Source organism: Elgaria multicarinata, chromosome 13 (assembly GCF_023053635.1).
Source record: "Elgaria multicarinata webbii isolate HBS135686 ecotype San Diego chromosome 13, rElgMul1.1.pri, whole genome shotgun sequence".
NCBI lineage: Eukaryota > Metazoa > Chordata > Lepidosauria > Squamata > Anguidae > Elgaria > Elgaria multicarinata.
The window spans coordinates 14,765,434-14,784,080 of NC_086183.1; the positions used below are offsets into that span (position 1 = coordinate 14,765,434).

The window sequence follows — 18,647 nt, forward strand, 5'->3', positions numbered from 1 at the left end:
ATTGCAACCTTTACAAAGCACGCTGCGTAGGCTGGGGATGGACAGAAAGGCAGGTCAAGACACCAGGGCCAGATCTACACCAAGCCAGGATATAACACTTTGAAAGTGGTACATGGAATGTCTCCTGGGCCCCAACAGTTGTCGATACTGTTATAAACCATTATAAAGCAGTAGTGTAGACCTTGCCCAGGACTCTACGATGGCACTCTCAAACAGAGGCAGCCGCTTAGGGTGGCTCGTGAACCAAGTCTTGCGTCAGCAGACAACTTTCTCAGGGGCTGAAACACTGAAACACTGGTCAGTTAAGGCTGCTGTGGTCCCAAACATGCTTACTAGGAAGGAGAAAATGCCATTAAGAGAACCCGCTTAGGATCACACTGAAAGGACATAGCCCAGAGCAAATGCCTGCGTTGACAAAGGCAACCCTAAGTAGCTGAAGCTGGGGAAAATGAAAACTCCCAGTTGGTTATTTCCCCACTAGCCATTTAGACTAGAATTGCCTTCCTTTGTTCACTATCTTTTCTTGGAGAAGCCAGACAATATCATGACGAAATTTTGTATTCTAGTGTTTTCTGTGTTGAACTCACCTCTTTCTTTCTTCACCAGACCTGATTTGTGGCATGTTTAAAAATGTAGACTATAACTGCAGCACTAGCATACGCAGTGTGGACAGGCAAAGTACTATTGACAGGTTTTTCAGGGCTACAGTCACTTTAATTAAAAGCTTCCTGTTTGCAAATTTTGCTTGTTTTATTCCTTCCTCTTCAGATCAACAGCAGGATTACAGATTAATGGCCCTTTATTTGCCTCTTGAAAAAATGGTCTTAATTGCTGCTTAAAGTAATTTCTTGTTGAGGAAAGGCTTTAATTACTGATCTCCTATTTCACTATATAAACATTAAAGAACAAAAATGAGAGGAAAATTAGTTATTAAACCCCTCCCCTTGTAAAGGAGGAACATTAAATGGCAATAAAGGCAGCAATTGTTGGATAATAATATAGCCCTATGGTAGGTGCTTGTTCGGAATCTCTGTTCTAACTCTGCTTTCCATGTTGCAGAAAAGCAATGTTGCAGAAAAGCATCACAGGGTGGAAGTAACAATTTATAAACTAAGGACCAACCTAGATGGGATGCGAGGGACAAGTGGAGTGTCACCCAAATCTTTTGTATTTGATCAGAATAGCGGAGTGTATGGATGCTTAAGTGTCCCTGTTCCGCTCCCTGTGAAACTGCTTTTCCAGCTGCCAGGAAAAAGTTACTGGGCCCATTTTTCACTTTTCCTTCAGGAAAAAAAGGGACCGGGGAAAGGTGATTTTAAGCCAGGAAATGGCACAGAATGAAGGGCTTAAGCAGCTCCAATTAAATTCCATGCATCTTGAAAGAGATATTTAGTTTGGGCCTCTATTAAGGTGCTGAATACATTTTTAGGTTCAGTAAAAAGTGTGGAAACACACAACATAGGTTTGCTTATTGGGCACAGTTTATTTTGCTTTTGCGGAATAAGGGGGAGGGGCATGAAACGAATGCCCCCACCTCCTGGCCACTAGGGATCTTTCAGAGTGCACCATGGGTTTCAGAGATGCATCTGGGCACTGCCAAACTTTCAAGCCTACCTTTGCAGCCTATGAGGACTAGAGACTTGAGCCCTAGCAGTCCTGAATTTGGTTATGTAAAATAATGTTATGAAATAATGCTTTGGCAGAAGGTTTGGAACTTGCCTGGGTCAAAGCATCTTCCCAACATCCATAAACAATGCAGCTGATTTTAATTTGAAAAGCTTTTAATCTGATTTATGCCCATGCCCTAGAGAGCTTCGGCTATGGGGCGGTATATAAATGTCAATGATAATGATAATAATAATAATAATAATAATAATAATAATAATAATAATAATGCCCCTTGCCTCCTATGGACTCCTAGGGATGTATGAATCACCAAAATTCAATCTCGCCGAAATTCTCCAAATTCAATCTCAAAGCTCATTTCGACTCAAGTCTTTATCAGATTTTGAACATTGATTTGTATACATCTTTGAAATGAACACATTCTTCTCCTGTTGATTAAAGCAAGTACACATTTTTTTTTCATGTGCATTTTTCAAATGTTTGCATGCTGTCAAATCCATTTTTGGCCGGTGGGGGCGCCGGCAGTCTGTGAATCACATTGCAAGCTCAGAAACGTATGGACTTTGATTGCAGATTCCATCCAAGTCCATGTTCGATCTGGAAGGTGCAAACTGCGTAAATCCTGATTAAAAAAAAAAAAGAACAGAAACAAATTTCTCATCCCTCTGCCCTGTGCCTTCTGCTGGTCTGTTATCTTCCATGGATCAATACTTTGCTCCACCAACAAAACACCGGGGAACTGTCTATATGTGACAAAGGCTCTGGGTGAGTGGGTGGGTGGTGACATGAGGTTGATTATATGACACAGAACCCACTGCGCATGCAACCAGGGACTTTCTGCCGAAGTTCCAAAGCAAAGAAGTTGGGGATTTACCCTGACTTTTTTTTCTGGAGTGCATCAAGGACGGCACATCACACCTGCACATTTGCCCTGGTTTACCCTCAAATTATCTGCCCTCGTTTCCATAGTGTGTGAAAGCCTAATCAACTTACACCTTTGTGCTTTTATGTTTCATTCATCTTTACGCCTCTCCTCTCCTGCGCACCAGCCTATCATTGTTCTTCCATTGAGATAGGATGGCCATATGAAAAGGAGAACAGGGCTCCTGTATCTTTAACAGTTGTATTGAAAAGGGAATTTCAGCAGGTGTTATTTGTATATATGGAGAACCTGGTGAAATTCCCTCTTCATCGCAACAGTTAAAGCTGAAGGAGCTATACTAGAGTAACCAGATTTAAAAGAGGGCAGGGCTCCTGCAGCTTTAACTGTTGTGATGAAAAGGAAATTTCAGCAGGTGTCATTTGTATATATGGGGAACCTGGTGAAATTTCCTCTTCATCACAACAGTTAAAGCTGCAGGTTCCCTGCCCTCTTTTAAATCTGGTCACAGTACAGCTGCAGCTGCACCCTAAAACTCCTGCAGCTTTAACTGCTGATGAAGAGGAAATTTCACCAGGTGCGACATGCATACAAATGACACCTGCTGAAATTCCCTTTTCTATGCAACTGTTAAATATACAGGAGTCCTGTCCTCCTTTTCATATGGTCAGCCTAGCTGAGATGCACATATCCACCACCACCCCCCAGATCTCTTTTGTACCTCCCCCTACAGTTCACTGGTTGGTGGTAGTTGGACACCACACCCTCCCTACCTATGTGGTTATTCCCTGTTGCCTAGGCTACGCTTGTTCCCCTCACCGTGCCTGGAGGCTTTGGAGTGTGAACATACTAAAATCAGATGCAGGCTTACCTTTGAGTAAACACCATTGAACAGAGAGAGACTTACTTCTGAGTAAACAGAAGTAAGTCCTCAGAAGTAAGCATGAGGTTGCAGAGCACGTCTTTCCAGTTTGCTGTTTTAAGACTCAAAAAAGAAAGCTTCTGAGTGACCACACTATTAAAAATCAGTTCTATATGTGTTTACTCAGAAGTAAGTCTCTCTCTGTTCAATAGGGTTTACTCAAAAGTAAGCCTGCATGTGGTTTTAGTATGACTGGGATGTAAATGCAGTTGAAATAAATAGGGTTTACTTTTGAGTAAGAGAACCAGCAGATCTGTAGTTTATGAACTTGAAGCTGCACAGCTTCACATAATCAAAGCCATGGAAGATCGAACCTTCGAATTTGTACACTACCAGGAAAAGGACTTAAGGGGGGACATTTAAAAAATCATTAAAAAAATCAAGGGATGACCCAATCTGATTCAAACTTGGCATGCTGAAAGCCCTCCTTAAGAGCTATCACTGTGCCAATTTTGATCTCTTTATCTTTAAAACGTACATAGATGTAAGCATTTGTTTAATTTCCATTTTAAAAATCCCTTAAAATATGCTGAGTGTTTTTTTAACTAACCCCAGAATAGTTGTTTTAAATGAATATTGCTGTCTTTATGCTTTTGATGGTTTGAAATTTCTGTATATTTGTTTTTAATGTTCACTGTTTTTAACTTTTGTAAACCGCCCAGAGAGCTTTGGCTATGTTGTTGTATATAAATGTAATAAATAAATAAATAAATAAATAAAATCAAGGGATGACCCAATGTGATTCAAACTTGGCATGGCTAAAGCCCTCCTTAAGAGCTATCACTGTGCCAATTTTGATCTTTTTGTCTTTAAAAATGAGGGCACTGCTGGCAAGGAGGGCTATTGGGCGGTATAAAAATGCAATAAATAAATAAATAAAATTTCCCACATTTCTTTTAAGGTGAAAATGCCTACTCAGGAGTAAGCACATAGAGTTCAATAGGAACTCTTCTTGCTTATAACCCACATGGAAATTTAATCCACAGATTAATTGATTAATCAACTAAAACTCCTATCAGCTGCCACTGGAGGTTGCATAGTGTTCCCCTTGTCACACACTTCCAAGTGCACAAAAGACCACAGGTGCGTGGGTGCGCTTATTCACAGTTGCAGCCTCTACATTTCAATGGGCTTGAACCCCCCCTCCCCCTTTGGATACAGAGCTGAGGGAAGGAAGGTATGGCTTGCTTCGTGGGAGGGGGAGCCCAGCTGCAATCCTGCATGCACTTACTTGGGAGTAAGCCGCAGCAGAGCCTTGGATTGAGGGCGACTTGCAGCCCCCTTTTATTAAAAACCATTGGGGAGAAGGTGCAGAGGATCCCTGGCTGGGTCATGCACAAGGCAGGCTGCCTAAAGTGGGAAGAGCTTGTCTGGCAGCGCCTCCCAGTAGGGGTGCTTCTACTTCTAAGTAAGCATGGCTCAGGCTGCAGGCCAACTCAAGCTGTGTTTACTCGGAAGTAAAGGGCAGTTAACTGCCAATCTCTCTCTCTCGCTGGAGGCTTTTGGGCTGCGAGAGGTAGAGAAAGAGACACAGGAGGAGGCAGGGATAGAGAGATGGGGAGGGAGGAGAAGGAAGCTACGCACTCAGCCCAGTCCAGCTTAACACTACCACCCCTTGAAAACAGGCCCACAGAACATCGTATTGAAAACTATGGATGAAAATACATGTTGAAGTTTGAGCCGTGTGCTTTCGCATTACCAGAAGAACCGGACTTCCCATGCACCAAAAAACATTGCTAAGCGGGGGGAAGAACCACAATCACAGCAGGACATGGACAACATCATCTGAGTCCTTTGCATACAACACAGGGCAACAGCGGGCTACAACGCTGGTATAATGGAGCCCTCTATTACCGCTGCTCCGGGGTCGCATCGGAGGCATGGCCGGATGGATGGCGACCCCTGATTGTTTGCCGTCCACCCGGGCAGGTGAGAGGGAGTGAGGTGGCGAGTCTCTCTGTTGCTGGTAGGAAGGTTCTCTCTTCCCCTAGCTCAATCCCCACAAGGTAAGGGGGGGGAAGCGAGGGAAGGGCTCAATCCCCACAAGGTAGGGGGAAGCCAGGGAGGAGTGTCAGCAGGGAGCGGCGGCTCACCCCCTCCTAGATCCATGTAAACCTCTCGCTTGCTCCTTTGTGTAGGGATAATGGGGTGCGACCCCGCAGGAGCAAAAGTGCGAGGTTTGGGGAGAATGCAGTGCCAATTCGGCGCCGGGAGTAGAAAAGGAATAGATGTGGGAAATGATGCCCTCGGGATGGGACAGCCTTGTTTGCTGAGTTGAAATAAAGCACTTTGAAAGGCCAGACTTGCCTCAGCTCAGTTAATGAAACGTGGTGTCTGAAGTGACCAAATTCTACCCCCAGCTACACAACGCAGATACATTCAACAAGCTGAGAGAAACCCCAGTGGCGAACACCAGCCTTAGAAGGGCAAGAAATGCCAGGAAGGGCATAGCTACCACAGACTGTAGCCAGTATAAAGCAGGGTTGGGTGGGCAGTATTGAAATGACTGAACAGGCTTCAGTAGGCCCATCAGAACACCCTCCAACCCCGGACAAAACAGGACCATTCATGCATGAGCCGGGTGATTTCCATCTCCTGGGATGTGGCCTAGGGAAGGATTAGCTACTTCAGGCAGTTCAGGGAAATCTCTAGTTCATGTCCAAAGCCTGAGATCTATGAAATGAGCATCTTAGTCTACTCTACGGGGAGATGAAAAGGATAACAATCCTGATGTCAGCACCTTTCTTTGAAGAGCACAGTGCTTAGTAAACGAAAGTGGGGGAAGCCTTTCCAGGCTATGTTAGGAAGAAGAAAATGATTTATGAGCTGACTCCTGCAGTCAAGGACCCTCAGAACCTGTGGAGAGAATCATATGGACTTTGGTGGTAAAATCCCATGCTTATGGGATGCTCAGAGAAGGTTCATCGGACGAGCATTTTATAGCACGCTCGCTACTGCCCACTTACAGATGTGCAACGTCCACCTCCCGCACGCTTCCTGCTCCTTTGGCTCGTTTTTCTGCCGCAAAATTAATCCGACTCTTTTTTTAAAAAACGGAATGTGCCGGGATCTCCTGCTGTGTGCAGGAAAAGCAGCGTGATAAAAACAGCCCCACGTGGTCTTTGTTTACTTCCTCTTTCCCGTCAGCACTAAATGTGGAAGTATTGAGGGACAAATGCAGGAGCAGAGAAGTGACAGTAAGGAAACAAGATTCCACCCACCCCATGTGATGCTGTCGTTTGTCAGGGACTACAGTGGAGCAGTGGGTCAGTTTGAGTGGGTCAAGCAGCAACCAAGGGGAAATCAAAAGAGCACTCAGCATTGAACAGCGCTGGCCTTAGGGGTGGGCGAACTAGCCAGAGCATCAAGCCGAGGCGGGGGGGTGGGGCGCCAAGCTGAGCTCCGTGGCTGTGTTTTTTGAACGTACCGCTTGGGTGGTGAAGATCAAATGTCTATAATCTTTTTCTCAGGTTGTATGTTTATTCACTACAAAAATGATCTTCATTCAATTAGCTTCGAAGTATATTTCTTTTTCAATTTTCACTTATGATGTTACGTAAAAATTAGTGGACACCTTTATTTTGAGGCAAATGTTACCAAGCACTTAGCACTGCAAATACTGTAAATACTGTAAGCACTATATAAATAATTTAAAAGAAAGAAAGAAAGCCATAATAAAGAGGTCAGCTGGATGCCTTTTTTATTTGTAACTTTTCATTGTTGTTTTTAAAGATAAAAATAATGGATATTCTAAAAGAATGCTTACTAAAAGATAGGAACTGCTACAAAACAAATAATATTAAAAGTAAAACCCATGATAGTTCTGCTGCGTTGCATAGAGTGACCATATGAAAAGGAGGACAGGGCTCCTGTATCTTTAACTGTTGCACAGAAAAGGGAATTTCTGCAGGTGTCATTTGTATATATGGAGAACCTGGTGAAATTCCCTCTTCATCACAACAGCTAAAGCTGCAGGAGCTATACTAGAGTGACCAGATTTAAAAGAGGGCAAGGCACCTGCAGCTTTAACTGTTGTGATGAAGAGGGAATTTCACCAGGTGCTGCATGCATACAAATGACACCTGCTGAACTTCCCTTTTCTATACAACTGTTAAAGATACAAAAGCCCTGTCCTCCTTTTCATATGGTCACCCTAGTGTTGCAGCAAGCGAATAAGGCTGCAGCAGCAGCTGCAGCTGCAGCCTGGGAAAGTGGAGTCTATGGTGATAACTGTCCCTCGAAAACTAGTGACAGCACTCCAACCACGGGCTGACTTCTTGTAGCTGGGGAGGGAGGTCTGGAACTCAGGGAGGATTGCTTGCAGCAGGAACCATTTTGTGTGTGTGCTGAACATAATAAAGAACCAAAGCCTACAACAACTCCATGAGTGCCGTCTTTTGAGAGCCACATGACAGAGACTTCATTGGGTCCCAGAACTGGAGCAGGAGTACACCGAAAGCAGAGCAGCAAATAAGAGGTAGCTCACTGTGGGCCCTTTTCATAGACATTGCTGGGGAACAGCCTAGGAGTAGCAGGGCCTGTTACACTGCTATGCTTTACAACCCTGCACAAGCAAACAACTTGGTAACACTGCAAAGCTGCAAGGCTGCCCCAGGGGGAGGGGCAACTGGAGCAATTTGCTCCAGGCCCCACAAAGCAAGGGGCCCCCTACCTCATTCTCTGGGTGTACCATTGGTCCCTGCCTTATTGCTCAATGGAATTTGTGGTATTTTGCTTAAAGTTTTCATAAAAAGAGGAAATGGTATATTAAGAGTGTAAATGACACTGAATCGCAGCATGTAATAGTGACATAGTGTGGGATCTCTCCCTGGCTGAGATGAAGTACATATCGTTGTGCATGAAAGAGAATAGATGCCAATTCAAGGCTTAAGCTGGCTGTAAAATGCATCCTTGGGGAGGCTGGAAGCAAGGGAGTTCTGCAGCCCAACTGTAAGGGAGTCTTAAACCCGTCACGGGAAGGTGAAATCTTTATGTCTGGGCAGCCATGGAGAGAAGATTGGTCAGGCAGGCTTAGGGTTGACCTGGGCCAAGTACAGAGCTTGTTGTAAGGAGATAAGGAACAGGGAAGGCTTTAAAGAGAGAATCAGTGGCAGAGCGGGCGGCATGTTCTGGTCACAGGAAGAACCCCAGGCCTGACAGGGAAAGAGGTCAAGGAGTGAGTGAGTGAGTGAGTGGGCACCACCTATGATTTCCAGGCCAGGTGCCACTGGAGAGTAATTGTCTGTGACAGTTACCACAGGGAAAGGCTTAGGAGTGGTGTGAGGCCAGGGCGTAGGGGAGGAATCCTTCCTGAGTGAGGAGTGGAGAAGGCCAGCCGCAGGCCACAACCAGAAGACCTGGGAGACGGAGCGCCAGGAAGCAGAAAGAAGCTCTGCCAGGGTGGTTAAGTGGGTTTGGCATTTGGAGGAGGCACTCGGGAGAAGCGCAACCCAATCCCTATTCCCTAAGCTGCATGAAAGAAAGAAAAATGAAGCAAATCATCTCTCATTCTGCTTGATCCCAGGGCAAGAAGGAGCTGCAAGCGAGAATCCTCAGATGTCGTTTGCACATGCAGGAACGCCCACCCATTCCCCCCCTCCGGGTGGCCCCCAGCTTTGTATACCTATGCATAGGTCCTTGCAGGGGGCAGCAGCAGGGCCCCCAATATCCCACGTGCACCAGGCCCATAAACCCTTCAGTGGCCCTGCAAAGCTGACCGCAGGGAGGAGTGGGGGGGGGGGGAAGTGAGAACAAAAGCACTCCTCACTCAGGGCGTTCTTTATCTCAGGGCTGGCCCTGGTAGAGAGAATCTGTTTAGATCTCTGCATATTGCAGACAAAAGGGAGGCGACAAAAAGCAAAAACTGGGTTCAAAGGAGCTGTTGAGTGCTTTGGGGCTGAGAGCCCACCGCTTCCTTGTACTCAGTCTTTTGGGCAGGTGACTAGTCCTTTGCTCCGCCTCCCGTGGGAGCCATTTTGTGGTGGTGCCCAGGACAGTTTATCAAATTGTTAAACGTGCCCACGTCCCAAAAGGATGGCCATTTCTGGCTCTAAATTGTGGTGGATGTTGCCCACCCCTGCTTTATTCACATTTTCTTCAGAACTATTTTGTCTGTGCCCTCGTCTATACGACAGCGGATTGCTCCTCATTAAATATAAACACGATTTTTCGTTGATTCAAATGTAGGTAAAGAGGGTCACACTGCAGCAGCAACAGCGATTTATCTCCTGTATTTTTTTTGTAGTGCAGTTATACATGCGCACGTGCGCATTGTTGCATTATGGGATATACTATGGATGCTATGGAGGCGAGTGAAGCGATATAATTTATATGCGGAGCTCCGCAGATTGATATAACAGCAAAACCAGAGCGGGGGGGGAACAAGGCTGTAGAGGAGGATGGCAGCGGTTTTTTGCCTCTTTGCTTATGCGGAGCTCCGTACGATCAGATCGTTCAACCTAAAAACGGCATGAAAAAATGAGCCAGCCGATAGGTGGGAAAGCGGCCAATCATGTTCTCCTACCCTCAAAGCTCCACCCACCTGTCAAAACGTAGTTTAACTCCCCCAATGACACATAACCATAACGCAGAGCAAACCTGGACATGATCGAAAAGTCGCGGTAAATCGCTGATATGAATATGCGCATTATTGCAGTTAAAACGCGATGTTACTGTGAACGGACGGCTGACTTGTGTGTCTTAAAATGAGAAAATGCACAGCTATGTTGGGGTAAACAAACTGAATAGACAAGCCCCAAGTGTCAAAATACAGCACCTTTCTGATTAACGAGCATTGATTTGGGGGAGATGCGCATGACAGAACTATAATCAGACCTTCATGCACCCACCCTCTTTCACAAGAGATAAGAGAACTAAAGAAAAGTGAGAGACTGCAGTTGCGTGTTTGGCCTATGGATACAGATGGGTACATCTGTTAAAGGAAGTTAAAGGAAGCCAGATTCCGGCTGGACATCAGGAAAAACTTCCTAACTGTTAGAGCAGTGCGACGGTGGAATCAGTTACCTAGGGAGGTTGTGGGCTCTCCCACACTAGAGGCCTTCAAGAGGCAGCTGGACAACCATCTGTCAGGGATGCTTTAGGGTGGATTCCTGCATTGAGCAGGGGGTTGGACTCGATGGCCTTGTAGGCCCCTTCCAATTCTGCTATTCTATGATTCTATGATTCTATGAATCCAGACCTCTTTCTGCCTCCCTCTGTGTCATGTTTCTCAGAATGCTCTTACTTCCGATGGGAGGCAAATGACGAGGCTTGCTAAGTAATCCACAAAGCTTTTATTAAGCAATAAACGTCTCTTCTACCTGAAGAGTGTCTAACCTCTTGGAAACGTCCCCCTAGGCAAGACTAAGCAAGACAATTGTCCATTCAAGAAGAATAGGAAGCCACTTCTCAAATGCCTGTAACTTCAGAGCGCCTGGTGCGGTGGCAGGTTCTGGCGTAATCCTTCCGACTTTCTCACACCTTCCTTTCGTGCTGTGAGTTTTAGCTTCCGGCGGACCCTAACATCAGCTAGCTTGTTGGGACGCTCATCCCTGGAAGAAACCTCACTTCCCACTCAGTGTGTAGGATTTGGCCTTGAGGAGATGAGCTCTGGAGAGGGCTGACTCCCAGCTGGGGAATCGCCTGTGAGAGCTTCCTCCCCCACTGGTACAGGCTGGCTGGTGTCTGGCGCTGTGTCTTCTAGTTCTGAATCTTTCTGATTGATTACCTGAAACATTTTCTCCCCAAACAGGGGCAGTAGGGTTAGACATGACACTCTGTGCATGGGCCATATCAAACCCCAATCTTTAAATCTCATTGGACTCTGTATAGCCCTCTACTGGCTTCATGTGCCTTTTCCTGTTCTTCCATGCTGCAGAAGTCTTTGATTTTATTAACCTGTTCATGCTGACTTTTTTTATTTCTCTTCCAGACAGCTCTTTCCTGAGAAATGAGCACTCCATGGCTAAGGATTGAGGCAACCTAAATCTGGAAGCCTAAGAATGAATATTCTTTCTCTCTGCAGGATTCTCCCAGTTGATGAAGTGATTTGTGACCCCCAGAGAACCCCAGTTCTTGCTGTAGAGGTTGCTGAAGAATCGCAAACGGAGGTAAAAAGCCAACAACACCAGCCTCCTGCTTTTTGTGATGCAGGGCTTGTAGCATCTTCTGTCAGGGCTGAGCGTACTCAGGGTGCTGTGCAAGATTCTGCGGAAGGAAACCGCCTAAAGAAGTGTGAGCTTGCTCTTTTCCAAAGCAATGGGGATAAGGAGGATCCAGAGTGGTGCGGTGCACTGTACCGCTTCAGACCACAGGTGTAGGATGGCATTTTAAAAATATATTCTGCATTTGGAACTCCCTGCAAGCAAAAGACAGAACTAGATCCAATTTGTTCCTTGCTGAGCTAGTTTTCTACTTACAAAGTATTATTATTATTTTTTAATTCAAGGGAGCATTAAAAATGTGACCTGGCCTCAGTCCAGCTGCTCACCTACCTGCGGTCTGAAATGGTTCTCTCTGTGATTCTACCACTTAATTCGCTGCACATGTAGGCCAGGCTTACAAGGCAATTATTGGTAGGCAGCGGCGAGGAATCGGGGTCACAGAGAGCCAGTCAGACAGTGGGGCAGCCAGGAGTAGCCTGCAGAAAGTCCAAAGCATGCTGGAGCCTTTTTCCTGTTCCCCAGCTAACCAGGGTGCCATGCTTCAAGTGAAGTTGCAAAGAATGGAAAGGGGACACCAAGCGGTGGTTGTGTTGGTGGTGGCCCCGCCGCCGCCATGGAAGGCCTCGTGTTGCCCTCTCTCTGCCTCCTCCTCCAGTGGGGAGAGTGATGGGTCTTTGGTGTCTGGTGGGTGGCGACTCCCAGGGTGGGCGAGGTCCTGGGATCTCCTCCTCCTCCTCTGAGGCGGGTCCTCTCCTACCCTGGGCCCGGCACTCTGGAAATGAAGCTGCTGAGACATGCTATTCTGCTGCTGGGCTGGAAGGAAGGGGAAGTCCACTGGAGCACTGCCCTGCGGGTGCTCTGGAAACACGCAGAAGCTTCTCACAGGAAGCCAGAGCAGAACAGCACCGTGCGTGCTGCTTTCCTCCCAGAGTCCAAAATAGAAAATATAGAAGTGGTTGCTTGTGGGGTTTCCACACAGACGAGAGAGAGAGAGAAAGCGTACAATGAGCAACGCAGAGGGGGGTGAGCTGCTGCCAGCAGTAGCAGTTGCAGTAGCAGCAGCAGCAGCAGCAAGGCTCTCTCTGAAGCAGGCGAGCAGGCAGGACCTTGCCCACCGGTGATCTTGCAGGTGGGATGGTAAGGCGCGGTGGTCCTCGAGAAACTGCAGGCGGTCTTTGGGGAGGAGAGGCTGGGGCCGAACGGCTCTGGGGAGAGGACCTTGCCCACCAGAGAAGCTGCTCAGGCTGGAGGAGGCTGGGATCTCCTGGGGCCACGGGGAGGGGGCCTTGCTGCAGCATCTCTCTTGCTCTCGGTGCCTCGGTTGTTCTTTTCCATTTTGTTCTGTTTCTCCCGCTCAGGTCTGCTGGCCATGGGCAACCTGATAAAGGTATTGGGCAAAGATTTAGAAAACTGTCCCCATTTTTTCCTGGATTTTGAAAGTAAGTCCCATACGCAAAGGGGAGGGGGAGTTCTGTGGTTACTGGCAGCAGGAGTCGCTGTTCTCCACAAATTTGGGGTAGGTGGTTACACTTTGCTTGGGGGTCCACCTGCTGTATTTTAAGAGGCTTTGTTGAGAAGAGCCGGACAGCGGGGGCCCTTCCGGCTGCGGCTTTTATGGCGCTGCCGCCTGGCCTCACTCACATAATTTTACAGGAGCTCCAGATGTCGAGATCTTTCAGCTCATAGCCTTCCCATGTTTCCTGCCATTTGTTCCGTCTTTTTTCTTACTGTGGAAAATCTCTTACCGGGGGGGGGGGGGGGGAGACAGAATTGCTGCACAAGGGCCTTTGGATGGTAACACTGCCAAGGAGCCCTTCAAAGGAAGCCCCCTGAGAATCTTGGAGTTCTACTTTGACGGGGATGCTGAGAATTCCCTATTATCAATTCTTAGACACCCTGAGAACTACAATGTCCTGGTCAGAAGGAATACCACATTAGCCTGTTTAAGGGTTTTTCCAGCCAAGGCTTTTATAGCGCCAGCACCATCCCTCACTCATGGGATTTGGGGGCCCAGACGACACTGTCTTCCAATCATAACCCATCCATGCTTCCCCACCACTTTGTCCGTATCTTTCCTTACCACAGAAAATCCTTTAAAGTCGGAATAGCTGCACAAGGCCTTCTGAGTGGTGGCACCAGAGCCCTCCTTTCGATCTGAGATCTAGTAGCAGACTGCTGTTTCAAAGGGCCGGCCCTACCACTAGGCAGAGTGAGGTAGCCACCTCAGGCAGCTAATCTGGTGGGGTGTCATGAAAAGGCAGCAAATTAATGGATTATTATAAGGGGTAGTTATCTGCCAGCAGAGGGAGAGGCGCTTGTGGGGTTTATTTTCTGCCTCAGGTGCCAAAATAACTTGCCCAGCCTTGGGTGCTGCTCTTCCTCTTAAGTTGAGGAATGGGGAAGCCACACGTCTCGGGTCAGTCCTGGCTGGTTGACGATAAAAACATTTAGCAGGAATAAAATCTCTCGCCTGCTTTGAAACGCCCACCCCCCACGGCCCACCCTTTCAGCCCAGTCGCCTGAGTCCTTCCTGTAGTCGACTTCACCCCTTCCCCAGGAAAGTTTGTCCAGAGCCTCAAGCTTGGGTAGGTTGATCTGTGGAAAACTCCCATGTCGATAGAGTTGAAAAACCGCACAAAGTCCTAAAGCACACACCGGGCAAGTATAGTCAGCCTGAAATTTCCGTGGGAACGTTCAGAAGAAGACAAAATGCAGATTTTGTCACAAATGGCACAGAAGGAAAATTCTTGCATGATTTATTTCTTGTTATTATTGCTGCTCATAGAAAGTTAAATGGCACTTTCCCTGTTTAAATCAGTTCTGACTAAGCTGCCCTACAGATAACCTGCCCTAGTACTACCAGTGCAGTATAGTGACTAATTGCAAGAGCCATGAACTGGGCAGTCCCTGATTCAAATCATGCTCACCTTACCCAAGTCATTAATTCTCAGTGTCAGTCCTTTATTTTGCAAAAATGGGGATAATTATACTTACCTTAAAAGACGGTTGTATTTGAGTTGCATTGAGTAAGAACATCAGAAGAGCCTCCTGGATCAGACCCAGGGTCCATCTAGTTCAGCACTCTGTTCAAACAATGGCCAACCCTGCCCATGTTCCCCAGCAAATGGTGTACATAGGCATACTGACACTGGAGGTAGCACGTAGCCATGAGGACTAGCAGCCATTGATAACCTTCTCCTTCAGGTTACTTAAGCATTTTATAAATGCTACAGTATCACTATTTCCAGTAGGCACATCAAACTTTCTTTGGATCAGGACTAATTTCTTCAGTCGTGCAAAGTGCTTAGCAGCCGGTACTTCATCTATTTTTCACAGTATATCTGAGAGGGAGGCCAGGGTTTGAGAGCGTTACTGATCTCATAGAATCATAGAATCATAGAATCGCAGAGTTGGAAGGGGCCTACAAGGCCATCGAGTCCAACCCCCTGCTCAATGCAGGAATCCACCCTAAAGCATCCCTGACAGGTGGTTGTCCAGCTGCCTCTTGAAGGCCTCTAGTGTGGGAGAGCCCACAACCTCCCAATGGTCAGGAATGCTGGGAGTTGTAGTCCAAAAGGACACCCACAAGCACTTTGAAACTAAGAACTTACACTTGAGTTATACTTCCCCTTCCCAATTCCTTTTCCTTTTGTGCTGTGTTTCTTAGACTGGAAGCCTGTGGGCAGGGACCCTCTCATTATTCATAGAATCATAGAATAGTAGAGTTGGAAGGGGCCTATAAGGCCATCAAGTCCAACTCCCTGCTCAATGCAGGAATCCACCCTAAAGCATCCCTGACAGGTGGTTGTCCAGCTGCCTCTTGAAGGCCTCTAGTGTGGGAGAGCCCACAACCTCCCTAGGTAACTGATTCCATTGTCGTACTGCTCTAACAGTCAGGAAGTTTTTCCTGATGTCCAGATGGAATCTGGCTTCCTGTAACTTGAGCCCATTATTCCGTGTACTGTACTCTGGGATGATTGAGAAGACATCCTGTCCCTCCTCTGTGTGACAACCTTTTAAGTATTTGAAGAGTGCTATCATGTCTCCCCTCAATCTTCTCTTCTCCAGGCTAAACATGCCCAGTTCTTTCAGTCTCTCTTCATAGGGCTTTGTTTCCAGACCCCTGATCATCCTGGTTGCCCTCCTCTGAACATGCTCCAGCTTGTCTGCGTCCTTCTTGAATTGTGGAGCCCAGAACTGGACGCAATACTCTAGATGAGGCCTAACCAGGGCCGAATAGAGAGGAACCAGCACCTCATGTGATTTGGAAGCTATACTTCTTTTAATGCAGCCCAAAATAGCATTGGCCTTTCTTGCAGCCATATCGCACTGTTGGCTCATATTCAGCTGGCAATCTACAACAATTCCAAGATCCTTCTCATTTGTAGTATTGCTGAGCCAAGTATCCCCCATCTTGTAACTGTGCCTTTGGTTTCTATTTCCTAAATGTAGAACTTGGCATTTATCCCTATTAAATTCCATCCTGTTGTTTTCAGCCCAGCACTCCAGCCTATCAAGATCACTTTGAAGTTTGTTTCTGTCTTCCAGGGTATTAGCTATCCCACCCAATTTTGTGTCATCTGCAAATTTGATAAGCGTTCCCTGCACCTCCTCGTCCAAATCATTAATAAAAATCTCAAATTACCCTGTCAGCTTCATGGCTGAGCAGAGATGTGAGAGTAGGACTCTTGGCTCCAATGCTCTATCCGTGGTATCTCTCAGACTGAAAAGGGAAGTGACAGTGGCAAACCATTCCCTGGCAGCTGTTCTCGTGTCCATTCTGTGTCCTATCGATTTATGCCCAAAGCAGTAAAGCCTGATTCAAAGACTCTGGGGCCACACAATGGCTCCTGCATCATCTGCGGCCTACTGGAAATGTGTCACCTGGCCAGGGCTATCACCTCCTGCGGTGCCACGGACGTGGGTGCCTCCAGGTGGATGCTTCCTGCTAGCACTAGCAATCAAAAGGCCCTTGTGAAGCTAGACTACCTTTCCTTCCTAGATGGATTTTTTCTGGTAAGGAAAAAGATGGAAGAAGCAGTGGGAAAACACAAGAGGGCTAGAAATGGAAGACATTCCAGACATTGCCATCTGGAAACACACCCATGCACACCCTTAAATTCTGTGAACGAGGTGGCGCGATCACGCCATAAAAGCCACAGTGTGCTTTGGCCTTTTAGATGCCCCGGTGGCCACACAGAGCCCTTACATGGGTACGTGCTTTGGCGTGGCCTCCTCCTAGCTGCCGTCACATTTAAATTGCCCCTCAATGGGGTACACCCAAACTGGCCAGCTGCAGGCCCTGCCGAATCAGTGCGCGCCCCTCACCCCAAACCTTGTTAGAGAATGGCGACTCCCTTCCCCCTCGGTTCCTTATCACTGGTCTCCCTTTGCATCAGTCAGTGCTCATCTCCATCCAGGGGCAGGAAGAGGCGGGGTGGGCCTCGCCTTACTCAAATTTGGAGCGCCAACAACAAACAGTCTCCATGGATTTTCTTCCCTCTAGTCAGTCTTAATTGGAAAAGGATAAAAGCATCTCTAAACGCTAGCACGGTTCTGGGCAGAATCACCTCATCGCCAGGGGTGCACAGCCAGATCAACCCCAGCGTTTGGTTGGTGGTGATGTCTGAATGCAGCTTTTGGATGCTGGAAGGCTCTTCCTGCTACCCCGATGGGGGTGCCTTTCACAGTGACATTGTCCCCCGAACCCGCCCCTCTTCCCTTCCCCACCTCACTACCCATCATGCTTTTCTCCCTCTTGTCTCTTCTCTTGCAGGTGTCACATGGGGAACCTTCTTAAAGTGTTGACTTATAACGAGCTTGACCAAGGCCCTAATTTTTTCCTTGACTTTGAACGTGAGAAGGGATTTTATTTTTTTGCCTTTCTTTTAATTCACAACTTCTTTCATGAATTAATTCTTCTTTCATTATTAGTATTGATTTGTTTCATCCCATGTTACTTTGCCGGGTGGGGTGTAGCCATCAGGGCTTGCGGGGCCGAAAGGGCGCAGGGTGAGATCTTGAAACGGGGGGGGAGACAGGCCAGGTGCTTCTGATGCACCCGCAAAGCCTTCTGGCAGGAGGTTTGTGTAGGTGCAGGGAAGTGTGGTAGAAGTGGAGCTGGAGCAAGGCAGTGACTTGGTGGAGCTTCTGAGGGCCTTGAGGGTTCAGCCCAGCTATCCAAAGGTTCCCACCACCACCACTGGAGACCTCCTGCAAGTTGTGTTCCTGGCAGGGTGGATTTAAATCATGATTTGAATCACGATTTAAATCACTACTCAGAAAGACTCGATTTAATCATGTGACTTCCCCCCCCCCCAAAAAAAGTGCACACTTCCTCGCTATATTTTACACAACTCAGGAGTTACCAAAGACTCATTCTTGCTGGTATAATCTTAATATTTACAACCAGATGAAGGTTTCATTTTTAGAATAGCACCTTTTCAGATTAGTTTTACAGTTATATATATAAAAAATACTGATTTGGTTATACTATTAGAAACACATCATAGATAGATAATTATGAAATTATTGTGAGGTGAACTATCTCCAGTTTAATAGGTTAATCATTCATATTTGGACAACTTTTCTGCTGTACTTTATTGGAAGGAGAAAAATAATCTTACAGAAACCTCTGGAAGAGCATGACATGGTGAATGGACTAATGGAATTCATTTACCAAAAAATTTAAACAGCCTCATGCTACATAATTAAAAACTAATCCTTATTTCATGATGAATAACCTTTGGACTATAATGTATCTTAAATAGAAAGCTATCTTTAGATAGATTTTTCCTCAAAAAGCATTTTATTTAAAAAAAAATCCAATTTAAATTAAAAAAAAAACCAATTTGAATTTTTAAAAATCTGATTTTTTTTTTAAAAAAATTTTTTTTAAATTGATTTTTATCCACCCTCGTTCCTAGGGAACTCTACATCTCATCTGGAGTCAAGGCCCTGATTGCCGTTCCATTCCTGGGTTGTGCGGCAGCAGTGTTAGTGTGCCAATTACCTTGCAGTTTCCAGACATTGCAGCCAAATAATTAAATCCTAGGGT

The 18,647-nt window shown here is 46.5% G+C and overlaps 1 protein-coding gene across 2 annotated transcripts in view; it reads left to right on the forward strand.

The window, feature by feature from the left end:
- LOC134407884 (CYFIP-related Rac1 interactor A-like) overlaps window positions 1-18,647 on the forward strand; it is a 34,455-nt gene that overhangs the window by 5,096 nt on the left and 10,712 nt on the right. Inside the window, exons 2-3 of one of the 2 annotated variants that reach the window (XM_063139878.1) lie at window positions 11,452-11,536; window positions 12,949-13,029. In XM_063139878.1, coding sequence (XP_062995948.1) covers window positions 12,960-13,029 — 70 coding nt within the window. In that variant the 5' untranslated portion in view covers window positions 11,452-11,536; window positions 12,949-12,959. Of the gene's footprint in view, window positions 1-11,451; window positions 11,537-12,948; window positions 13,030-17,366; window positions 17,447-18,647 lie in introns of those variants that run through there. The other variant, XM_063139877.1, reaches the window with a different exon arrangement.